The sequence below is a fragment of the Hyperoodon ampullatus genome, assembly GCF_949752795.1.
Source record: "Hyperoodon ampullatus genome assembly, chromosome: 9".
In the NCBI taxonomy this organism is placed as follows: Eukaryota; Metazoa; Chordata; class Mammalia; order Artiodactyla; family Ziphiidae; genus Hyperoodon; species Hyperoodon ampullatus.
The window spans coordinates 64,690,110-64,716,404 of record NC_136922.1 but is presented as its reverse complement, the minus strand read 5'-3'; the positions used below and the strand labels follow the sequence as shown (position 1 = coordinate 64,716,404).

Sequence of the window (26,295 nt, the reverse complement as noted above, 5' to 3'; positions counted from 1 at the left end):
AGTGTTCTTACTATCTTGAGACACATAAAATGATGCTTCTAACAACCAGCACATTTTAGATCTCATGAAATACGTTAACTGCCTGAGGATACCGGATCTCATTGCACCAGAGAGAATGCTCTGAGGAGTATGTCCCTCAGGCTCTCCACGCTGGCTCTCCCCAGCCACACTCTGTCACCTGAAGCTAGAAGGCAGAGGTACACGTGAGAGGGAGAGAAGACCCTCCCCATCTAGAATAAATGCAGTAGCACATATTTATATGAAGCCCTTCTTTCTCCTCAAGACTAAACTTGGGAATCTAAGTCAGGCTCAATACAAAAATGGGTGTACTTACATGGAGACATAAAGAAAGATTGAGGGTTTCCCTGCATGGCACCGTGGTTAAGAATCTGCCTGCCAATGCAGGGGACACGGGTTCGAGCCCTGGTCCGGGGAGATCCCACATGCTGCAGGGCAACTAAGCCCATGTGCCATAGCTACTGAGCCTGTGCTCTAGAGCCCACGAGCCACAACTACTGAGCCCGTGTACCACAACTACTGAAGCCCACATGCCTAGAGCCTGTCCTCCACAACAAGAGAAGCCACCACAATGAGAAGCTCACGCACTGCAACAAAGATTAGCCCCCGCTCGCCGCAACAAGAGAAAACCCATGCGCAGCAACGAAGATCCAATGTAGCCAAAAATAAACAAATAAACAGGGACTTCCCTGTTAGCATAGTGGTTAAGAATCTGCCTGCCAATGCAGGGGACACGGGTTTGAGCCCTGGTCCGGGAAGATCCCACATGCCACGGAGCAAATAAGCCCGTGCGCCACAACTACTGAAGCCCGCGTGCCACAACTGCTAGGCCTGCACTCTAGAGCCCGTAAGCCACAACTACTGAGCCCGTGTGCCACAACTACTGAAGCCCGTGCGCCTAGAGCCTGTGCTCCGCAACGAGAAGCCACCGCAATAAGCCAGCACACCGCAACAAAGAGTAGCCCCCGCTCACCACAACTAGAGAAAGCCCGTGCACAGCAACGAAGACCTAATGCAGCCTAAACTAAATAAAATTTTTAAAAAAGAAAGGCCAAAAATGTTTCTTTCCCAAAGAAGAGAATAGTGTATTAACTTATAGATACCTCTGAAGATTCAGATACATAAGAAGGAAAGCTCCTTTTACCTGTATGATACTAGTATACACTGTTGGTTCCTAGTAATATATTTTCAGATTCATCTCAATCACTTAACATTTATAAAATACTCCCTTTGTGCTATGCTCTGGGCTAGGTGTAAGGAATAATATGAATAAACATGTTGGGTGTCTAAGGTTTTCAGACCAGCAACAGTGATAGAAACAAAAATAACTAAAAGGCATGTAATACATAAAACATTATGAGACTATGAGACTACAGAAATGGGAGCAGTTGATTCTTCCTAGGAATTAAGCAAAGACTTTGAGAAAAGGGAATACATTTAAGCCAAGGCAGAAGCTGGCCAGAAGGAAGGGTGTAAGCAGTGCACATCCTGCACCACTGCACATGGCACCCCTGGGAGGCGGAAGACAGGCCTCAGCAGAAGATGAGGCTGGCGAGGCAGAACGGAGCTGACAAGAGAGCCTGATATGCCAGACTCTGGAGTTTAGATTTTATCTGTGGGTTAATTTTTAAAGACAGCAGGATAAGATGAGATCTGCTTTTCAGAAAGACAGTTTCACGGGTGCAGGATGAAACCATTCATAGGGAACTCTCAGAACGATGCACCGGAGTAACGATGTACACTTGAGATACTCAGCGCAAAGGGCATGAAGATAAAAGCTCTCAACCAGTATCTGATGAAAAGAAAAGGAGGATTGTTGGAACACTGACTGTTATCTGCCAGGCTCACACCCCACCGATCCCTGGTTGCCCTTACGTGGAATCCAGCAGGGTCCCATCCAGAAGCGAGGCGTTGTAGTGATACTTGAGGTAATCCCCCTTCTTACTCAGCACTGAACAGTCGGGGGGCTTATAGTGGGAGGTGATGCTGATGGAGTCTGAAGGGTTGTGAAAGTCAATCACATGGATGTCAAACACCAGCACGGCCGAGCCGGGGATGTTCCCTAAAGGACAGACAAAGGCAATTAGAGGGAACCCTCCAAGCAGCAGCACATGTGCCTCCCCAGTATCACCAGGTATTCCTCACAGACCTCCAGTGAGGAACATGGGGACCCAGCTGTGAAATCCTAGGAAATGCTGGAAGAGTGAAGCTGGAAGGGCCATTAGAAGTAGCCTAGGGCTTCCCTGGTGGTGCAGTGGTTGAGAGTCCGCCTGCCGATGCAGGGGATACGGGTTCGTGCCCCAGTCCGGGAAGATCCCACATGCCGCGGAGTGGCTGGGCCCGTGAGCCATGGCCGCTGAGCCTGTGCATCCGGAGCCTGTGCTCCGCAATGGGAGAGGCCACAACAGTGAGAGGCCCACGTACCGCAAAAAAAAAAAAAAAAAAAAAGTAGCCTAACCCAATTTTATAGATGGGGAAACTGAGGCACAGATTTGTCCAGGGTCCACAGTCAGGAGCACACTTTGGACTAAAATTCAAGACATGGTACTACTGCCCCATGGAATGGTTCAACCTGAAAGATTTATGGCTAAGTTCATCACAGATAAGAAAACTAAAGCTCAGCCAAATTAAGGCTCGCCCCACTCCTGCTAGAAGTAAGAGGTGAGATGAGAAAATCAGCTGTAGAATGAAAATCACTTTAGTGCCCTACCACTGCTCAAGAGAAGAAAAACCAACAGAAACTTCACAGGGGAAATCACCTAGCCAAACTTGGCCCATATATGCCCCTTAAGATATACTACACCTAACAAATCACAAAGTGCTTTACAATACATCCTGTTTGTTCTACACAAAATTATTACTCTTTTCCATTTTTGAAAACATTATCTCACATCTGAATAATGTTTTACAGTTTACAAAGCATTTTTCACATACACTCTCTCATTAAATCCCTGCAGTAACCTTGTTGGGTAAATATTACCATAAATGCAGGAGTAGCAGGTCATCCATTCATTTAATGACAGCTTCTCAGAGGGGTATCAGTTGTTTACCACACCCCCAGTTCATTTCAGAGAAGTTTACATGTAAAAAATTTGTAAATAGTGTTACTTAGAATCAAGGAGGTATATTTTCATTAGCATTTTACAGACAAGAAAACCAACTCAGATATAACTTGTTCAAGAAAACAACACAGCTATAGACAGAATTCAGTAGCGCTATGTGAACATCAACAGCCCCTCCCCACCCCCCATCCTCCAGATCACCCCACCCCCACCCCACCATGTGCTCTTCTGTTTATCAGCTGCTGTCTCTCTAACACACACTTAATGGGTAGGTGCTTGTTACCAGGCACTCTTCTAAGTGCTTTAGATGTATTAGTTTATTTAATTCTCATTATAATCCTATATAATATATAATCCTATATTCCCAACATACAGATGAGGAAACTGAGGCACAGATTTTGATGGCTGCCCAAAGTTACCAAGGTAGTAATTAGAGAAGCTTGGGCTTTTACAGCAGCACACAGGTGCCTCATACTCACTAGTGATGGGGAGTTGCTGAAGTGAGTGGTTAACAGGGTCCAGGATCTTTCCCAGAGGAACCAGGTATTGCAAACTGCCATAGGAGGGTGCCTGGACCAGGGCCAAGAGCAGCTCTTTGCGGGAAACAGCACACACTAACGGGGGGCAGTGGCCGTGGAGCCAGACAAGTGGTTTCTCAATCTTGGTTGCTCATTAAAACCAACTGGGGAGGAACCTTGAAAACATTATGCTCAGTGAAAGAAACCAGACACAGAAAGACAAATATTGTATGCTTTCACTTATATGAGGCACCTGGAATAGGCAAATTCATAGAGACAGAAAGTAGAATGGTGGTTACCAAGGGCTGGAGGGGGAGAGGGTAATGGGGAGTTTGTGTTGGGGATGATGGAAAAGTTCTGGGTATAGACAGCGGTGATAGTTACACAACACTGTGCATATATTCAACGGCACTGAACTGTAAGCTTAAAAAGTGTTAAAATGGTAAATATGTGCATCTTACCACAATAAAAAAATAATATAATTCACCACATTCACAGAGTAAAAGAAAAAATCATGATCATCTGAAAAAAACATCACCTGGGCCCCACTCTGAGATTCAGATGTAGCTCACCTAGTGCAGTGATCTCGGCCTTGGGCGCCATCAGGATGTCCTGGAGAACTTGGTGAAAACACAAAGGGCCAGGCCCTTTCCCATGCAGCACCTCTGGTTCTTTAAGCTCTCCAGGTGATTCTTGCCTGTGATATGCCACAACATTGCAGAACGGGTGGACTACAGTGGCACCAGGCATTGGTTTTCCAGGAGTTTCTAAGGGGCAGCCAAGGTTTAGGAGCACTGTGCTAAATGGTCCGTAAGTGAGCAGCTGAGGATATTTAGGAACCCCACCTCATCTCCATGAGGAGGACCAAGGTGCAGGCCATGGTTGTGATGAAGGGGATTGGTGGAAAAGAAAGCTGCATCTTGGGCTTCCTTGGTGGTGCAGTGGTTGAGAGTCCGCCTGCCGATGCAGGGGACACGGGTTCGTGCCCCAGTCCGGGAAGATCCCACATGCCGCGGAGCGGCTAGGCCCGTGAGCCATGGCCGCTGAGCCTGCACGTCCGGAGCCTGTGCTCCGCAACGGGAGAGGCCACAACAGTGAGAGGCCCGTGTACCGCAAAAAACAAACAAACAAACAAAAAAGAAAGCTGCATCTTGAGCAGCTCCAATAACCTCTCTGAAAAAAACATGTGGATGGAGCCCAGAAAGGGACAAGAAACTGATGGCGTTGGGCTGGTACAAACTTAACCTCCCCTTGCCAACTATATGGTTGGACCATTCAGGAGGGCTGTTTTCTTGCTCTCTGTACAGCCCCTGCTCAACCAGTCCCTGCTTCACTCACATGACTATCCAATTCTCTTAATCATAGCACTTAATCAGTAACTGCCTACATGCTTGCCCCCTGCCCCAGGTGCTGGTTTCCCTGGTAACTGATGAGCCAAGCTGACATCAGTTCCCCCTTTAAATGGTAGCCCCTTCTCCCCCACAAGTAGCAAAGATTCCTGCCATGTTCTGCCTGCTCTCTGCCGTTCACGATGGGGTGTTACTCCAGGAGCTTTTGCTGCAGACTTGTAAGATCCCTTATCCAATAACTGGTTGATGTCTCTGTTGCTGTCTCTGGGCTCTTTCTTCAGCTTCGAGGCTGGGCAACTACAAGGCTTGCAGCCCAGCACCAACTAAGTGAATGTTGCTTGCCACCTGGATCTACAAGAATTCAGTCATTAGCCACTGCAGTCACTGACCTACAGCACACCTTGGAAAAAATTCAGGGGGAAGATCAGGGATAAGGTACCTGTGCTCTGTGAAAACTGGCAGAACAGGCCTCCAGGCAGTTAGAGGTTTTCAGGAGAAAACTTTATGAACCCAGACTCTTGCATCTTCCTACACTTAGAAAAGCACTAAAGTCAGTAACTGAGATACCTATTCCCCGTGACTAGCAGTTACCTTCAACCAAGATGTGTGCTTTAGGGCTTCCCTGGTGGCACAGTGGTTAAGAATCTGCCTGCCAATGCAGGCAACACGGGTTTGAGCCCTGGCCCTGGAAGATCCCACATGCCGTGGAGCAGCTAAGCCCATGCAATACAACTACTGAGCCTGTGCTCTAGAGCCCACGAGCCACAACTACTGAGCCCATGTGCCGCAACTACTGAAGCCTGTGTGCCTAGAGCCCGTGCTCCACAACAAGAGACACCATCACAATGAGGAGCCTACACACTGCAAGGAAGAGTAGTCCCCACTCACCACAACTAGAGAAAGCCCACGCACAGCAACGAAGCCCAACACAGCCAAAAATAATAACAAATTAATTAATTAATTAAAAAAAAAAAGATGTGTGCTTTATTGCACACACCCTTCCTCCAAATTCACATATATACTGGCCATCCCCCTTACCTCTTTGGAGCAGTTCCTCAGAGCTATCTGAGAGGCTATCTCCCAGGCTATAGTCCTCAGTACCCCCAAATAAAACTATAAAACTGAACTCACAGCTCTTACATTGTCGGGTTTTTTTTGTTTTTTTGTTTTTAATTGACACCCTCAAAGGTACATTCATGTGCAGGACTATCTTAGGGCACCAGGACTACCCACGCCCCTGTGCTCTGATATCAGTTTGCCCAGCACTTTCCTGATAACTAACCCAGCTTCTCAGGCCCCCAGGATCCCAGGTCCAAGTATTCTGATCAGTGCAGAGGTCAATCACACCCTGTCAAGTAAGTATTCAATGTCCAGTTCTATGGCAGCTCCTAGGAAGTTAGCATGAGTCAGTCTACCAGGTGTCTGATTAAGGCACAAATGCACATCTACTGAGGCATCAATAAGAACGTAAGCTCTTTGTGGGCTGGGAGTTTGTCTTTTTCTCTGCTGAATCCCCAACACCTTAGGGCAGTGCCTGGTCATGAAGGCACTCAATAAATTTTATTTTTATTTATTTATTATTTTTGGCTGTGTTGGGTCTTCATTGCTGCACGTGGGCTTTCTCTAGTTGCAGCGAGCGGGGGCTACTCTTCGTTGCAGTGCGCGGGCTTCTCATTGCGGTGGCTTCTCTTGTTGCAGAGCACGGGCTCTAGGCGCACGGGCTTCAGTAGTTGTGGCTCGCAGGCTCTAGAGTCAGGCTCAGTAGTTGTGGCTCACGGGCTCTAGAGCACAGGCTCAGTAGTTGTGGCGCACAGGCTTACTTGCTCCGCGACATGTGGGACCTTCCCAGACCAGGGCTCAAACCCGTGTCCCCTGCATTGGCAGGCGGATTCTTAACCACTGCGCCACCAGGGAAGCCTGGCACTCACTAAATCTTTGATGGACAGATAGATGGGGTTGCTGGGCCTACAAAAAAACCCAGACTAGACCTCGAGCCATAAGATCCCACCTGCCCCAGGCAGCCAGCGCCCCTTCCACCCTCATTCCCTCTATCTGGCTCCGCCTTCTCCAAAGAATATACAGTGTAAAACTTAGTGCTGACCAGTGTAGGGGAGTAAAATTGCCACCCCAAAAATGTCTCTTCGACATGTGGATTATTTCAAGTTGAAAATAAACAAGACGCAAAAGACTCAAAAAAAAAGAAAAAAGAAAACCTTTCTTTTTACCTCCTTAACTGCCTAAAGAATGTAGATAGAAGACCTGTTGGAGCATGGGGGGAGCTATCACCATACATAACTACTGTATGAACTAGATGTGGAGACAGGAAGGAACCTAGCAAAGTCTGTTAGTTAAAATTTCTCCTGGTGTCCCAATGTCTGTGTGGCCCAGTAAACATTTGTTTACCAAACATTTGCTTTTCCATCTCCAGGTCTGAAACCACTACCCCCAACATCCTCTTCTGTCTTTAGCTAATGGTGGTGTTTAAGGTGAGGGCTTCAGACATTTTGGTGAGTTACTCAGTTTCCCTAGGTCTCTCCCATATATACATGTCATTAAACTTTGTTTGATTTTCTCCTGTTAATCTGTCTCATATCAATTTATTTCTTAGACCAGCCAGAAGAACCTAGAAGGGTAGAGAAACTATCTCCTCCCCAACACCAGCAAACAGGTGAAAATAATCCAACATTTCATTAGGCCCCCGACACCAGCCTCCTCTCTGAATAAACCCTTAACCAATGCAGAAAAGTATTCATCAATTTTTCCCACTAGATAAGCCGCCTCAAGAAGAGACACGGATGACAAAAAATAAAGCGGCCAGCCAGCTGGGCCAGAAGGAAACACGGCAGCTCTTGGCAGTGTGGGTTTCCTCTGAGAGCTCTGGGACTTCTGGTTGGAGTTCTCAGTTCTTCATGTATGGGTATCAACAAGTCACAGCGTAATGGAAACTCATTCTTCCCCTCTGCCTATGACACAGGCAGCAAGAACCCTGGGTGCAATTCAACTCCATCACTGATTAGCTATTGTGGCCTCTAGCAAATGACTCAACCTCTCTGGGCCTCGTTATCTTAACAGAGAACTGTTTTGAGGTTTGAATGAGCTCGTACATGAGAAGTCCTTCACAGTGTGGGTAAAATATTAGCTTTCTTCACTTTCGAAAAAGAGTGCTTAAAAGGTCATGTGGAAGCTGGGGAACAGAAAACCACCGAGGAAGTGATGCTGCCACAACCCTGCAGCAGAATCCATTCTCCACTTCAGGGTTGCAAACATCCAAACGCTCTAAATTCAGGGCTGTCCCCATGGAACAAAGCGGACAGCAGAAAGGGCCAGAGCCTTTACAGAAGGCCTACCCCCTCTCCTCCACCAGCCCTGCAAGAGAAAATGGCTGCAACAAAATGAAATGCTGATGAGTTGGAAAGTCCAGCATTTCTTCCTTCCACAAATATTTACTGAATGCTTACCATGTGCCTGGCCCTGTGGTATGTGGTGAGAAAGCCACAGGCTTCCTCTGTGTCCTGACACCCTTCTAAGGTCAGTCCCTCAGTGATTAGCATTAGGTCCTGTGCAAACCCCACAAGGAGGCCAAGGGCACTCGCTAATCAATAGGACAGAAACAGACCCTGTGCAAGAGCAGCTGGGTGTTACTTGCCAGGGTGCCCCTCCCCCCCATGGGAACAAATGATTCAGGGTGAAGTAGCCTCATGCCCAGAAAATTTATGAGACTTCAAATGTTTCCCAGAGCCTTATATAATTCTTTGCACAACTGTCTCATACTTGTGAGAAAGCCAAAAAGAGAAATAATTTAAGCAAATGTTTGCCATCAGTATATTCTTTTTAGGGAAAGGAAGAATTAGTCCTGAGGGCAATATGAAACATGAATATGCTGGAAGTATTTGTCTATTCCTGCATATATTTGGCTAGAAGTAGAAATTTACATAATACAAAACAACAGAGCATCAAGACACTAGACAAACAGAACATGAAGCAAGGCTTGTTGAATGATCTTAAGACCTTAAGCTGTGATTTGTGTGGCTTTATAAATCAGAAATTTAAGTCAGGAAAAATAATGGTACAGCCTAGTTTCCAACCAACCTGATGATTCTTAGATCCTCCAAACAAATCCTACTGGGAAAATTCTGAAATCCACTGTAGTAGTAGAAGTCAGAAGCATGTTAACAAAATGAATGTGTACAGCCAGCCAGGCCAGCCAGAATCTCATCAGCAAAAAGAACACAAAAGCAAAATAAATACTGTATCAACTCTCCCAAAGTAAGTTAGCAAAAAATGGTATCTGAGAAAAAATAAATAAAGGAAATATGGTTTGGAATACTATGCAACCATTAAAATTCTATGCAACCTGTTGGCATAAAACATTGTTCACAACAAATTACGTAAAGAGAGAAATTACAAACCAATATGTATAGATGATCCCACTTTGGTCAGTATTTGACAAAAAATACTGTAGTATTTTTTGTCAATAGTGTAGATGGATATGTGTTTATTTCCTTTTATCTACATAGATTCATGTACACTCAAAAGTATAGAAGGATAGTCACTTCACGGTTATATGAGTTTCCTATTGCTGCTATAACAAATTACCACAAGCTCGGTGGCTTAAAACAACGTAACTCGCGCTTCCCTGGTGGCACAGTGATTGAGAGTCCGCTTGCCGATGCAAGGGACATGGGTTCGTGCCCCAGTCCGGGAAGATCCCACATGCCGCGGAGCAGCTGGGCCCGTGAGCCATGGCCGCTGAGCCTGCGCGTCTGGAGCCTGTGCTCCGCAACGGGAGAGGCCACAACAGTGAGAGGCCCGTGTACCGCCCAAAAAGAAACAAAAAAAACCCACATAACTTTATTCTCATAACTCTGGAGTCAAAGTCTAAATTCAAGGTATTGGCAGGGATGTGTTCCTTTTGGAGGTTTCAGGAGAATCTGTTTCCTTGCTTTTTCCAGCTTCCCAAGGCCACCCTCCTTCCTTGACTTGTGGCCCTTTCCTCCACCCTCTAAGTCAGCAGTGTAGCATTTTCTCCTCTCTCTGGTCTGCTTCCCTCTTGCAAAGATCCTTGTAAGTACATCAAGCCCACCTGGATGATCCAGGATAATCTTCTCATCTCAAGACCATTACCTTAATCACATCTGCAAAGTCTCTTTTACTGTGCAAAGTAACATATTCACAAATTCTGGGGATTAGGACATGGACATCTTTTGGGGCCGATATTCTACCTACCACATTAACAATGGTTATTCCTGGGTGGTGAGATTATGGGAGATTTTTGTTGTTGTTGATCTCTATTTTCTTTTTCTAAAGTCAACATATATTATTTGTGTAATTTTTAAAAAGAAGTTTGCTGTTTGGGTGACAAATATTCTAAAACTGGATTAAGGTGATAGTTGCACAACTCACAACATTTATTAAAAGTCATTGAATTGTATACTTAAATTGGGTGAATTTTATGGTATATAAATAATACCTCGATAAAGTTGTTAAAAACAAAAATCTAATGCACAGTAAATATAGACAACAATATTGTCTTATAATCGTCAAACTTGCTAATTATCAATTATTCCAACCATCAAAAAGAAATGATAATTATGTACCATGATAGAGGTGCTAATTATCACAATGGCAATCACATTACAATATATAAATGTATCAAAATAACATGTACACCTTAAATGTACACAATGTTATATGTCAAATATATTTCAATAAAAACGAAAAACACAAAAAGGGGGGTTGCAGGCTTCCCTGGTGGCGCAGTGGTTGAGAGTCCGCCTGCTGATGCAGGGGACACGGGTTCGTGCCCTGGTCCGGGAAGATCCCACATGCCGCGGAGCGGCTGGGCCCGTGAGCCATGGCCGCTGAGCCTGTGCGTCCGGAGCCTGTGCTCCGCAACGGGAGAGGCCACAGCAGTGAGAGGCCCACGTACCGCAAAAAAAAAAAAAAAAGGGGGGGGGGTTGCAATTTACTTTCAAATGGCTCAACAAAGAAAAAATGTACTGTAGTTATATATATAAAGCAAATATAGCAAGATGTTGACTATTGGTGAATCTAAGTGGAGTTCACTGTACAGTTCTTTCAACTTTGGTGTAGGTTTTAAATTTTCCAAAAGGAAAAGGAAAACGGGCAGGGGGAACAAGGAGTAATGACAGAGCATCTCTAGAAACTAGAGTCATTTGAGTATTCGAGTCTGAAGCTAGACTTTAGCTTCTATGCTTTGCCAGAGGCCCTGGTTCCAAGCAGCGTGGAAGCGTCAGGTAGTGCCTCTCAGTTTAACCTTTTAGAAGGCAGCCAGCACTCACCTCTTCCTTCCTCGCCATACCCCAGGTGAGGGGGGACCACGATCCTCCGCTTCTCTCCAATGCAAACGCCGAGTAAACCTTCATCCATCCCAGCAATCACGTAGCCCTGCCCAATGTACGTGTCAAAGGTACGGTTCCGCGAGTAGCTGGAAAAGAGGAAAAGAGCTTGGTCACGAGGGATACCGCAGCAGCAGTGTAGTTGGTACCATGAGGCAACAGAGCGCAGGGGCCTCCAGACCCCAGAATAGGGTGAACCCTAGAATCTGAGTACAAGCCAGGAAACACGCTCCCCTGAAATGATGAACAAGGATCCACACACTGCGTGGGAGCTGCCGCCCGCACAAACGCTCCCAGAAACGAGCCCTCCAGCCCTCTGGTTTGGTCAGGTTATGAATGGGATGCGGGTTACAAGAAGCAATCATGCAGAAATGTAGCTATAATGTAAATCGGACTGTATGCTTGTTGACCATGTCAGGTTAATGAAAAAAGCAGCAAGGGGGCCCTTGTCAGAAACTAAGAATTTCTCTGTTATCTCTTGTAAAGAAACAACTTAGAAGTTCTAGAGTCTTCTATTACTCTAACATAAAGTTTCAAATGAAAGCCCAAAAAGGGGGGGAAAAAAAAAGAAAGAAAGAAACTAAGAATTTCTCTAAAGAGGAGAGTTTCTGTATATGTGGGACATGAATATTCAGATTGCCAGAAAAGTAGCATATATACTGAGAGCAATTTAACACTGTAGTGAACTCGCCCTACTGCAATCCATGCTCACCAAGCTACCTCCCGGTGAGTACCTGAATTTCCCAAGTGCCTCTGGTAGGAGCCCCGAGCATTCCACTCAGTGGAGAGATCCAGCCTCTGTATTAATTGCCAATTGAGTCTGATTACTATGAGTTTGGAGAAAAAGCCTGATGATTCCAGAATAAAATAATAAAACTTCATTTGCCACTTCAGATACTGAACTCTGAACCACAGTGATCTGTACCCATTACCCACCCCCAGCTGGAGCAGATGTGGCAAAAAGCTTGTCCTGAAAGAGCCAGTCAGTTCCACCGTCACCTCATCAAACACAGCCCAAGGATGACTGTGTCAGAGAAGATGGTCAGCAGTGGGACCAGGGAGATGAAAAGGCAGAGCTGTGAGAGGCTCTTCCTCCTCAACACCCCTCAGGGACCACAAAGCCAAGGGGCGTGAAGAAATGATAGTAACAAATGATTCTCCTCACCCAGGAAGCAGATTTTCTACATAATTATCTGTATTTCACTGTATATGTATGGAAGACCTATGAAATGCATAACTCTGGTTCCCTGTGAAGAGGGGAACTCGGTGATTGAGGGACAAGAATAGGGGAAAAATTCTTCATTGTATATTCTTTTATACTTTTAGGATTTTGAACCATATCAATGCATCACAGTAGGAAAAAATGATGTTTAAAAAGAAAAAGAATATTCTCTATCATACAAATTAAAAAGATACAATAGCTAAAGGTATGATTGTGGCCCAGGAATAGCTAGATCACTGGAAAAGGATAAAAATTCTAGACCAAGACCCAAAAGTGTATACAAGAATTTGGTACATGATCAATGTCAGATTTTAAATGAGTGAGGAAAATACAGTTATTCAATAAAGGGTGTTGGCAAAACTGGCTAACCATCTGGAAAAAACCATTTAGATCCTTACTGTCATACTGAACACCACAATCAATTCCAGATGGATTTAAGATTTAAACATGAAAGCATTTATAAACACGGAGAGAGCCTGCAGAAGCTTTTTAATATTTACTTCGAGTGGTGAAAATGGAAGGGGTTGATGTGAAATTGTTACATTTTATTAAATATCTTTGTATTGTTTCACTTATACAACAAGAACATAATACTTTTTAAAATAAAAATTCTGATAGAGAATATTTTAAAGGATAAAAAAATAAAGCCATTAGAAGAGCAGGAGGAAAATACAGGTGAATATTTATATACTCTAGGGGAAAAAAAACAAGTCCAGGGGAGGGGAGAGACTTTTTAGCAAGTTACTCAAGACAGAATATATAAGAATTTACCTAAGAATAAAGGAAGACATAAAGGAGAAATGGAATGTATTTAACAACATAAAAGGTTTATAAACAGATCAAAAATCACAACAGAAATTAAAATGCAAATAAACAGGCAATATGCTTTCAATAATATGCAACCATAAAGGTGTTAATATCTTTAATGTACAGAGATCTTAAATTAATAAGAAAAGGACAAATACCAATATCCTCAATATAAAAACAGGCAAATACACAAACAGGTAAATCACAAAAGAAAATATCCAAATAGTCAATGAACATTTGAAAGAATTTCAACCTTAATAGCAATCAAAGAAATTCACATTACAATTATAAAGTTCTATTTTTCTCCTATAAATTGGCAAAGATTATTTTTAAATAATACCCAGTGTTGCTGAGTTTGCAGGAAATGGGGTACGCTTAGTGATGTAAAACCTTCCTTGAGGACAACTTGGTACTTATATCAAAAGCTGTAAAAATACACATAACCTTAGACCTAGAGATGCTTCTAGAAATTTATCCTAAGGAAACAATCATATTATTTAAGATTTAGCTACAAAAATAATTATTGCAGTCCCACTTAGAACATCAAAAGATAGAAAATAATAGGGATTGATTACTAAATTAAGGCAAATCTATATAATGGAATATTACTTAGCTCTTAGGATGGATTAGACCCCAGTGTACTAAAATGGAAATCTGTTTGAAACCTAAGAAAACTGTGGTTCCATTAATATGGAAAGAAATCTGGTATCCACTAGAAAAATGGCTTTTCAACTAAAAATAAAATTCCAGGGAATAAAAGACAGAACCAAGCTCATATGTGACAAGTAATCACACTCACACACTCTCTCAATTTTTTTAATAGAAAAAATAAAAACACCTCAAATGTCATCAATGGGGAATGGTTAGATAAATATGGTATATTCACTCAATGAAACACTACACAGACATAAAAAATGATTTCTCTCTACGCATTAATATGGAAAAATTCCAAGGTGAAAAAAAGCAAGGAGCAGGGGCTTCATTGGTGGCGTAGTGGTTAAGAATCACCTGCCAATGCAGGGGACATGGGTTCGAGCCCTGGTCCGGGAGGATCCTACATGCCGCGGAGCAACTAAGCCCATGCACCACAACTACTGAGCCTGCACTCTAGAGCCCGCGAGCCACACTACTGAACCCGCATGCCACATCTACTGAAGCCTGCGCGCCTAGAGCCTGTGCTCCACAACAAGACAAGCCACCGCAATGAGAAGCCCGCGCGCCACAACGAAGAGTAGCTCCTGCTCGCTGCAACTAGTGAAAAGCCCATGTGCAGCAATGAAGACCCAAGGCAGCCAAAAATAAATTAATTAATTTAAAAAAAAAAGCAAGGAGCAGAATAGTGTGTATAGTATGTAGCATTATGTCATGTGTATATGTATATAATACATAATGTTATATATGTATGTATATAGTATTCTATATGCTATATACTATAAAGCAGAGAAAATAATATAACAATTGTATTTGCTTATATTTGCTTTAGGAAAAAAATCTACACATTTGAAGAATAAAAAAAGAAACTTATTAATAACAGTGGTTAACTCTAAGTGGCTTGGGGGGAGGGGGATGTGAAGTTGGCAGGGATGGTTGGTACAACATATCTTAATGCATATTTGTTTTAATTTTGAACCATGAGACTATTGCCTTTTTCCAAAAAATCAAATGAAAAATTTAAAAGAAGCAATCCGCGGAGTAGTAAGAATGAATTATGCAAATAAAATTATACCATATAAAAATTCTGTAATGTTTCTGGGTCACTAATTAAACGAGAAGTCTCTTACCTCAGAGAAACAGGTAGATTGCTGTCACTACTTGCTTGCTCTATAGGAAGCTAAAGGAATCCAAACAACACATGCCACCTGAATGAGCAACACATACCAAACACCTGTTGCCTGCTCACAACTGCAGGCTAAGCCTGATAAACAAAACAAAGCTTTGAATAACAACAGGCTCGGTAATTAGCCCAGCATCCAAACAGTCCCTGCAGCAGATAAGCCATTAAAGTTTGCAAAGTGCTTCTGCCTACCTTCTCTCTTTAATCTAATCATCTCTTTGAGAAAGGTGCTAACAACAGCGAAAAAACTGAAGCTCAGGGAGGTCAAATGCTATCCAAAGTCACACACCTAGTGCACCACACACAGGGACTGGAATCCAGGTCTCGCAGCACCAAGTCTGTTCTCTTCGCATCCCACCACCTGGACCTGCCTTCTGGTCACTTCCCCCCTTGGACCCCAGAGCTGGGTTTATACTTGGATAGCCGAGCACAGTCTAGAGGGATTGTGGGGGTCTAGGGTGAGCCTCTCCTGCTTTCCTGCAGACCCATCTCCCACAGGCCCCAAGAAGACTGTTCTAACAACCTCTGAAGGAATTCAGTATCAGAAAATAGAAACCTATACTGGAGATGAAAATACTAACTCAAAATCAGCACTGACAAGCTATAAACTATATTTAATAAGATGTTCTGGTAAGTGAAGGACCCTGTTGTTTGCTTACCTGGAATCAAAGAATGTGCCGTCCAGAAGTGTGCCGTTGTAATGATACCTGAGAAAGTCCCCACTTTGACTTTGCCGCTCACAGTTTTCAGGTACTACCTTATTCTCAATGGAAATGCCATCCTTGGGGTTATGGAGGTCCAATAACGCAACATCAAACACGAGAGATGCCTGCCCAGGAATGTCTTTCCCTAGAGTGGAATGAAGGAAGATGATGAAATCAGGACACAAGATTTAGGAAGTATCAATACTTTAACTACAATTCAACACCACTGTGTTGGTGTTACACATTCCTTGAAGTTTCCCAGCCAAGGAAACAAACGTTCTTCCACATCTTGGGTGGTCCCCCATGGTGTCTAACCGTGCTGTCTCACCGTGGTGTCCAACAGAGGGCTGGCAGGTATAATTTGAAGCCTGACTTCCGCAGAAAAAGGAGCAAACCGATAATAATGACATGGAGAATACTGTGACCACATTCTCTATGCTTGTCCTTGCAAATCAAGGCTCTATGTGAGTGGTTATATACCCACATGCAAACCCAAATACATACCTCTGTGGGTTTCTGTTTGTATACAGATGCAAATCACAGACATTCCAAAGCTTGGATCTGGTTCTGGAGAACACTACATAGACTTGTTCTTTGGAACTCACAGACAATTTTAAAAACATTTATTTTATTGAGTATAGTTGTTTTACAATGTTGTGTTAATTTCTCCTGTACAGCAAAGTGATTCAGTTATACATATATATATTCTTTTTTTTAATAGATCGTTATGGAGTATAATTGCTTTACAATGTTGTGTTAGTTTCTGCTGTATAACAAAGTGAATCAGCCATATGCATACATATCTCCCCATATCCCCTCCCTCTTGAGCCTCCCTCCCATTCTCCCTATCCCACCCCTCTAGGTCATCGCAAAGCACCTAGCTGATCTCCCTGTGCTATGCGGCTGCTTCCCACTAGCTAACTATTTTACATTAGGTAGTGTATATATGTCAATGCTACTCTCACTTCACCCCAGCTTCCCCTCCCACCCCATGTCCATTCTCTATGTCTACGTCTTTATTCCTGCCCTGCAACTAGGTTTATCAGTACCATTTTTTTTTTTTAGATTCCATATATATGCATTAGCATATGGTATTTGTTTTTCTCTTTCTGACTTCACTCTGTATGACAGATTCTAGGTCCATCCACCTCACTACAAATAACTCAATTTTGTTTCTTTTTATGGCTGAGTAATATTCCATTGTATATATGTGCCACATCTTCTTTATCCATTCATCTGTTAATGGACACTTAGTTTGGTTCCATTTCCTGGCTATTGTAAATAGTGCTGCAGTGAATATTGTGGTACATGTCTTTTTGAATTATGGTTTTCTCAGGGTATATGCCCAGTAGTGGGATTGCTGGGTCGTATGGTAGTTCTATTTTTAATTTTTTAAGGAACCTCCATACTGTTCTCCAGAGTGGCTGTATCAATTTACATTCCCACCAACAGTGCAACAGGGCTCTCTTTTCTCCACACCCTCTGCAGCATTTATTGTTTGTAGATTTTTTGATGATGGCCATTCTGACCGGTGTGAGGTGATACTTCATTGTAGTTTGTTTTTTTTTTTTTTGCGGTACACGGGCCTCTCACTGTTGTGGCCTCTCCCGTTGCAGAGCGCAGGCTCAGCGGCCATGGCTCACAGGCCCAGCCTCTCCGTGGCATGTGGGATCTTCCCGGACCAGGGCACAAACCTGTGTCCCCTGCATCGGCAGGCGAACTCTCAACCACTGCGCCACCAGGGAAGCCCTCATTGTAGCTTTGATTTGCATTTCCCTAATGATTAGCAATGTTGAGCATCCTTTCATGTGTTTGTTGGCAATCTGTATATCTTCTTTGGAGAAATGTCTATTTAGGTCTTCTGCCCATTTTTTGATTGGGTTACTTGTTTTTTTGATATTGAGTTGCATGAGCTGCTTGTATGTTTTGGAGATTAATCCTTTGTCAGTTGCTTCATTTGCAAATACTTTCTCCCATTCTGAGGGTTGTCTTTTCATTTTGTTAATGGTTTCTTTTGCCATGCAAAAGCTTTTAAGTTTCATTAGGTCCCATTTGTTTATTTTTGTTTTTATTTCCATTTCTCTAGGAGGTGGATCAAAAAGGATCTTTCTGTGATTTATGTCATAGAGTGTTCTGCCTATGTTTTCCTCTAACAGTTTTATAGCGTCTGGCCTTACATTTACGAGTTAATCCATTTTGAGTTTATTTTTGTGTATAGTGTTAGGGAGTGTTCTAATTTCATTCTTTTACATGTAGCTGTCCAGTTTTCCCAGCACCACTTATTGAAGAGGCTATCTTTTCTCCACTGGATATACTTGCCTCCTTTATCAAAAATAAGGTGACCATACGTGTGTGGGTTTATCTCTGGGCTTTCTATCCTGTTCCATTGATCTATATTTCTGTGTTTGTGCCAGTACCATCCTGTCTTGATTACTGTAGCATTGTAGTACACTCTGAAGTCTGGGAGCCTGATTCCTCCAGCTCCGTTTTTCTTTCACAAGATGGCTTTGGCTATTTGAGGTCTTTTGTGTTTCCATACAAATTGTGAAATTTTTTGTTCTACTTCTGTGAAAAATGCCATTGGTAGTTTGATATGGATTGCATTGAATCTGTAGATTGCTTTGGGGAGTAGTCATTTTCACAATGTTGATTCTTCCAATCCAAGAACATGGTATGTCTCTCCATCTGTTTGTATCATCTTTAACTTCTTTCATCAGTGTCTTATAGTTTTCTGCATACAGGTCTTTTTTCTCCTTAGGTAGGTTTATTCCTAGGTATTTTATTCTTTTTGTTGCAATGGTAAATGCGAGTGTTTCCTTAATTTCTCTTTCAGACTTTTCATCATTAGTGTATAGGAATGCAAGAGATTTCTGTGCATTAATTTTATATCCTGATCCTTTACCAAATTCATTGATTAGCTCTAGTAGTTTTCTGGTAGCATCTTTGGGATTCCCTATGTATAGTATCATGTTATCTGCAAACAGTGACAGCTTTACTTCTTGTTTTCCAATTTGGATTCCTTTTATTTCGTTTTTTTCTCTGATTGTTGTGGCTAAAACTTCCAAAACTATGTTGAATGTAGTGGTGAGAGTGGGCAACCTTGTCTTTTTCCTGATCTTAGTGGAAATGATTTCAGTTTTTCACCACTGAGAACGATGTTGGCTGTGGGTTTGTCATATATGGCCTTTATTATGTTGAGATAAGTTCCCTCTATGCCTACTTTCTGTATGGTTTTTATCATAAATGGGTGTTGAATTTTGTCAAAAGCTTTTTCTGCATCTATTGAGATGATCACATGGTTTTTATCCTTCAGTTTGTTAATATGGTGTATCACATTGGTTGATTTGCATATATTGAAGAGTCCTTGCATTCCTGCGATAGACCCTACTTGATCATGGTGTATGACCCTTTTAATGAGCTGCTGGATTCTGTTTGCTAGTATTTTGTTGAGAATTTTTGCATCTATGTTCATCAGTGATATTGGCCTGTAGTTTTCTTTTTTTGTGACATCTTTGTCTGGTTTTGGTATCAGGGTGATGGTGGCCTTGTAGAATGAGTTTGGGAGTGTTCCTCCCTCTGCTATATTTTGGAAGAGTTTGAGAAGGATGGGTGTTAGCTCTTCTCTAAATGTTTGATAGAACTCGCCTGTGAAGCCATCTGGTCCTGGGCTTTTGTTTGTTGGAAGATTTTTAATCAGAGTCTCAATTTCAGTGCTTGTGATTGGTCTGTTTATATTTTCTATTTCTTCCTGGTTCAGTCTCGGAAGATTGTGTTTTTCTAAGAATTTGTCCATTTCTTCCAGGTTGTCCATTTTATTGGCATAGAGTTGCTTGTAGTAATCTCTCATGATCCTTTGTATTTCTGCAGTGTCAGTTGTTACTTCTCCTTTTTCATTTCTAATCCTGTTGATTTGAGTCTTCTCCCCTTTTTTCTTGATAAGTCTGGCTAATGGTTTATCAATTTTTTTTATCTTCTCAAAGAACTAGCTTTTAGTTTTATTGATCTTTGCTATCGTTTCCTTCTTTTTCCTTTATTTCTGATCTGATCTTTATGATTTCTTTCCTTCTGCTAACTTTGGGTTTTTTTGTGTGTTCTTCTTTCTCTAATTGCTTTAGGTGTAAGGTTAGGTTGGTTTTTTGAAATGTTTCTTGCTTCTTGCGGTAGGATTGTATTGCTATAAACTTCCCTCTTAGAACTGCTTTTGGTGCATCTCATAGGTTTGGGGTTGTCATGTTTTCATTGTCATTTGTTTCTACATATTTTTTGATTTCCTCTTTGATTTCTTCAGTGATTTCTTGGTTATTTAGTAGCATATTGTTTAGCCTCCATGTGTTTGTATTTTTTACAGTTTTTTTCTTGTAACTGATATCTAGTCTCATAGCGTTGTGGTCGGAAAAGATACTCGATATGATTTCAGTTTTCTTAACTTAACTGAGGCTTGATTTATGACCCAAGATATGATCTATCCTGGAGAATGTTCCATGAGCACTGAGAAGAAAGTGTATTCTGTTGTTTTTGGATGGAATGTCCTATAAATATCAATTAAGTCCATCTGGTCTACTGTGTCATTTAAAGCTTGTGTTTCCTTATTTATTTTCATTTGGATGATCTGTCCATTGGTGAAAGTGGTGTGTTAAACTTCCCTATTATTATTGTGTTACTGTCGATTTCCCCTTTAATGGCTGTTAGCATTTGCCTTATATATTGAGGTGCTCCTATGTTGGGTGCATAAATACTTACAATTGTTATATCTTCTTCTTGGATTGATCCCTTGATCATTATGTAGTGTCCTTCTCTGTCTCTTGTAATAGTCTTTATTTTAAAGTCTATTTTATCTGATATGAGAATTGCTCCTCCAGCTCTCTTTTGATTTCCATTTGCATGGAAAGATGCATGCAAATTTCCATTTGCATGCATCTTTTTCCATCCCCTCACTTTCAGTCTGTATGTGTCCCTAGGTCTGAAGTGGGTCTCTTGTAGACAGCATATACACGGGTCTTGTTTTTGTATCCATTCAGCCAGGCTGTGTCTTTTGGTTGGAGCATTTAATCCATTTACATTTAAGGTAATTATCGATATGTATGTTCCCGTTACCATTTTCTTAATTGTTTTGGGTTTGTTTTTGTAGGTCTTTTCCTTCTCTTGTGTTTCCTGCCTAGAGAAGTTCCTTTAGCATTTGTTGTAAAGCTGGTTTGGTGGTGCTGAATACTCTTAACTTTTGCTTGTCTGTAAAGGTTTTAATTTCTCTGTCGAATCTGAATGAGATCCTTGCTGGGTAGAGTAATCTTGGTTGTAGGTTTTTCCCTTTCATCACTTTAAATATGTCCTACCACTCCCTTCTGGCTTGCAGAGTTTCTGCTGAAAGATCAGCTATTCTTCCCTGGTGGTGCAGTGGTTGAGAGTCCGCCTGCCGATGCAAGGGACACCGGTTCGTGTCCGGGTCTGGGAAGATCCCACATGCCGCAGAGCGGTTGGGCCCGTGAGCCACGGCCGCTGAGCCTGCGCGTCCGGAGCCTGTGCTCCGCAACGGGAGAGGCCACAGCAGTGAGAGGCCCGCGTACCGAGAAAAAAAAAAAAAAAAAAAAAGATCAGCTATTAATCTTATGGGGATTCCCTTGTATGTTATTTGTTGCTTTTCCCTTGCTGCTTTTAATATTTTTTCTTTGTATTTAATGTTTGATAGTTTGATTAATATGTGTCTTGGCGTGTTTCTTCTTGGATTTATCCTGTATGGGACTCTCTGTGCTTCCTGGAGTTGATGGGCTATTTCCTCTCCCATGTTAGGGAAGTTTTCAACTATAATCTCTTCAAATATTTTCTCAGTCCCTTTCTTTTTCTCTTCTTTTTCTAGGACCCCTATAATTCAAGTGTTTGTGCGCTTAATGTTGTCCCAGAGGTCTCTGAGACTGTCCTCAATTCTTTTCATTCTTTTTTTTTCTATTCTGCTCTGCAGTAGTTATTTCCACTATTTTATCTTCCAGGTCACTTATCCGTTCTTCTGCCTCAGTTATTCTTCTATTGATTCCCTCTAGAGAATTTTTAATTTCATTTATTGTGTTTTTCATCATTGTTTGTTTGCTCTTTAGTTCTTCTAGGTCTTTGTTAAATGTTTCTTGTATTTTCTCCATTCTATTTCCAAGATTTTGGATCATCTTTACTATCATTACTCTGAATTTGTTTTCAGGTAGACTACCTATTTCCTCTTCATTTGTTTGGTCTAATGGGTTTTTACTTTGCTCCTTCATCTGCTGCGTATTTCTCTGCCTTCTCATTTTGCTTGACTTACTGTGTTTGGGGTCTCCTTTTCGCAGGCTGCAGGTTCATAGTTCCTGTTGTTTTTGGTGGTTGTCCCCAGTGGGTGAGGTTGGTTCACTGAGTTGTGAGGTTTCCTGATGGAGAGGACTGGTGCCTGTGTTCTGGTGGATAAGGCTGGATCTTGTCTTTCTGGTGGGCAGGACCACATCTGGTGGTGTGTTTTGGGGTGTCTGTGAACTTATTATGATTTTAGGCAGCCTCTCTGCTAATGGGTAGGGTTGTGTTCCTGTCTTTCTAGTTGTTTGGCATGGGGTGTCCAGCACTGGAGGTTGTTGGTCATTGAGTGGAGCTGGGTCTTAGCATTGAGATGGAGATCTCTGGGAGAGCTGTTGCCGATTGATATTACATGGGGCCTGGAGGTCTCTGGTGATCCAGTGTCCTGAACTCGGCTCTCCCACCTCAGAGGCTCAGGCCTGACACCCGGCTGGAGCACCAAGACCCTGTCAGCCACACGGCTTTTTTTCTAGTTTCTGTCCTTTTTCCACACATATAGGTTTTTTCCTTCATATCATTCAGTCTTGCTAAAGTTATCGGGTAATCTCGGAGATCAGTCTGAGTCCCTGTTAGTGTTGGAGGGTCTCCTGCAGAGGCAGGGGGTGGCTGTGGCTTACTGTGGGGACAAGGACACTGGCAGCAGAAGTTCTGGGAAGTACTCCTTGGTGTGAGCTCTACCAGAGTCTCTCACAATCAACTTTTTTTAAAGTAAATTTATTGATTTTATTTTATTTATCTTTGGCTCACTGGGTCTTCGTTGTTCTGTGCAGGCTTTCTCTAGTTGCGGCGAGTGGGGGCTACTCTTCGTTGCAGTGTGTGGGCTTCTCATTGCAATGGCTTCTCTTGTTGCACAGCACGGGCTCTAGGCACGTGGGCTTCAGTAGTTGTGGCATGTGGGCTCAGTAGTTGTGACTTGCAAGCTCTAGAGTGCAGGCTCAGTAGTTGTGGCGCACGGGCTTAGCTGCTCTGTGGTATGTGGGATCTTCCTGGACCAGGGCTCGAACCCATGTCCCCTGCACTGCCGGGCAGATTCTTAACCACTGCACCACCAGGGATGTTCCCCAATTTTTTTTTTTTTCCCGTACGCGGGCCTCTCACTGTTGTGGCCTCTCCCATTGCGGAGCACAGGCTCCGGACGTGCAGGCTCAGCAGCCATGGCTCACGGGCCCAGCTGCTCCGTGGCATGCGGGATCCTCCCGGACCAGGGCATGAACCCGAGTCCCCTGCATCGGCAGGCGGACTCCCAACCACTGCGCCACCAGGGAAGCCCCCCCCGCCAATTTTTAAAGAGGCAAAAATTCAATCCTTTAAGTGCATCCAAAACAAGATATAAGTAAAACTAAAGTTAGCTGAGATAAGAGGGGAAAAAACGGCACCCACAATCCAAAACATAAATAGTCCTCAAATCATTTCTATTTCACTTCAGGATGGTATTGCTTCTCATGGATGTTCCTAACAGTAAGGATTTATTGAATATGTGCAACACGATAATCCACATGAAGAGATTATTGGGCACTAGCTCTTCCTGCAAAGATCAACATCAACCAATAAGTAACTCTAAATCCAGGACTCTGGGATAAAAGGAAGTTAGTTACCTGACAAACCACTTACCTCAACACTCTTACTTGCCATTTGTTATGTCACGCAAAGGAGAAGGCCTAGACAAGTGAACCACAGGGCATGCCAAGACTGTGCTCCTTCAACCGGCTCTTTGGCAGAGCCCACCCCTCTGTCTCCTTCCCCTCAGAGGAATGGTGAAATCTGCTGAAAGCAGGCTGCTGAGTCAGCCTCTGGATCATCAGGTGTGGTTAATCCCTGAAATGCAGGTGTGGGTGTGGGAGGGTGTGTGATAGAATATTAATCTTTTTAACTTTTCTGCATCTTTTAATTTAATAGAAAACAGAAGGCCTTACGGTAACCCCAGGGTTTAAATTTTTCTAGCATTATTATGTACTACCTGAATATTTGCTTTTTCTTTTTTTTTTTTTTTTTGCGGTACGTGGGCCTCTCAATGTTGTGGCCTCTCCCGTTGCGGAGCACAGGCTCCAGATGCGCAGGCTCAGCGGCCATGGCTCACGGGCCCAGCCGCTCCACGGCATGTGGGATCTTCCCGGACCGGGGCACGAACCCGTGTCCCCTGCATTGGCAGGCAGACTCTCAACCACTGCGCCACCAGGGAAGCCCTGCTTTTTTTTGTAACAACTTTATTGAGATATAATTCCCATACTATACAATTCACCTGTTTAAATTTATACCTGGCTAGCTGAGCACAGTGTCAACGTATAAAGCATTTAAAAATAACTATTTTAAATAAACTATTTATTTAAAATATTTAAATTATTTATTATTTATTTTAAATAAACTATGTATTTAAAATATTTAAATTATTTATTTAAAACAAATAAATAACATTCCTCACATTGGGCTAGGCATCTAGCTTTATTTGGTACCTCATATGCATGTGGATGATGATAAAAGGATTTGGGAGACAAGGAGAATGAACTTCCACTAGCCAAGGATGAGAGAGTTTGAGTAGTGATAAGAATAATAACATATCTTGGGGAGGGGAGAATTAAGATGTATTTGCGGCAGTTATTTTCAAGCTTTATTTTTTTTTTTAGCAGGTTTTTAAAGAAACTGTCTGCAGATTCCCAGTAATAAAAGTGGAACTCGAGTCCGCCTGCCGATGCAGGGGACGCGGGTTCGTGCCCCAGTCTGGGAGGATCCCACATGCCGCGGAGCGGCTGGGCCCGTGAGCCATGGCCGCTGGGCCTGCGCATCCGGAGCCTGTGCTCCGCAACGGGAGAGGCCACAGCAGTGAGAAGCCCGCATACCGCAAAAAAAAAAAAAAAAAAAGTGGAACTCGACAGGAGAGAAGGCTCCCCTCTCCTCCTGCTCTGTAGACCTAGAGCTCTCAGAAAACATAGCTTGGAAAACATTATATTAGGGGGTTATTAGAAGTTGGGTATCACTGTCAGTAAACTTCTTAAATAGCATCACATTTACTTTTTTTTTTCTCTCTTTTCTTTTTTTTGTTTTTTTTTTTGGCCACACGGCTTGTGGGATCTTAGTTCCCCGACCAGGGATGGAACACACACCCCTGCACTGGAAGCATGGAGTCTTAACCACTGGACCACCAGGTAAGTCCTGAGATGTCTTACTTAAGAACAATAATGAGGGTGGGATGAATTGGGAGATTGGGATTGACATATATACACTATTGATACTATGTATAAAATAGATAACTAATGAGAACCTACTGTATAGCACAGGAAACTCTACTCAATACTCTGTGGTGACCTAAATGGGAAGGAAATCCAAAAAAGAGGGGATATATGTATACGCATAGCTGATTCACTTTGCTGTACAGTAGAAACTAACACAACATTGTAAAGCAACTATACTCAAATAAAAATTTTTTTAATAAAATAGTGCTAGGTGGAAAAAAAAAAGAACAACAATGACCATTAATAGGTAGAGATTTCTGCAACTTACTCATCAGACAGCAAATGACCTAGACTAGCACCGTCCAAATAGAACTTTCTGCAGTGATGGAAATGCTCTGTATCTGCCCTGTCCAGTATAGCAGCCCTTGGCAACAAGTAGCTCTTAAGTACATGAACTGTGGCAGTGTGACCAAGGTACAGTATTTAAAGTTTTATTTAACCTAATGTAAATGTAAATAGCTGTATGTAGCTAGTGGCTACCACATTGGACACTGCAAGTCCAGACCAAAAGCTCTGGTGGGTTTCACATGGTAAGTTAAATTAACCACTGCAAAAGAAATAAAGACAGATGAGAGTGGTTCAAAGAATGAGAAGGACTTACCATCTCCATCTTCTCCATAGGCCAGAAAAGGAGGTATGGTGATGATGCGCTTTTCTCCCACACACATCCCCAACAGCCCTTTGTCCATTCCAGGAATCAGCCAGCCAATTCCCACATATGTGTCATATGTTTTCATGCGATTGTGACTGAAAACCAATGAGAAAGGGGAAAAGTTCCATACCATGAGGGCATTTCCAATTCATCCTTCAAAAGGTTTTTGTTGCCCAAAACTCAGCTACCAATGACCTCATACCCATCCCTGGAGAAAAAGCATGTATACATCTT

General features: G+C 42.7%; 2 protein-coding genes across 13 annotated transcripts in view; one reads left to right on the top strand and one right to left on the bottom strand.

Moving 5' to 3' along the window:
• Positions 1 to 26,295, top strand: part of RP9 (RP9 pre-mRNA splicing factor) — a 175,234-nt gene that overhangs the window by 99,242 nt on the left and 49,697 nt on the right. The window lies entirely within an intron of this gene.
• FKBP9 (FKBP prolyl isomerase 9) overlaps positions 1 to 26,295 on the bottom strand; it is a 49,228-nt gene that overhangs the window by 7,337 nt on the left and 15,596 nt on the right. Inside the window, exons 4-7 of the mRNA XM_079710841.1 lie at positions 26,011 to 26,156; positions 15,829 to 16,018; positions 11,250 to 11,395; positions 1,894 to 2,080 (exon numbers count right to left, since the gene is read on the bottom strand). Coding sequence (XP_079566967.1) covers positions 1,894 to 2,080; positions 11,250 to 11,395; positions 15,829 to 16,018; positions 26,011 to 26,156 — 669 coding nt within the window. The remainder of the gene's footprint in view (positions 1 to 1,893; positions 2,081 to 11,249; positions 11,396 to 15,828; positions 16,019 to 26,010; positions 26,157 to 26,295) is intronic.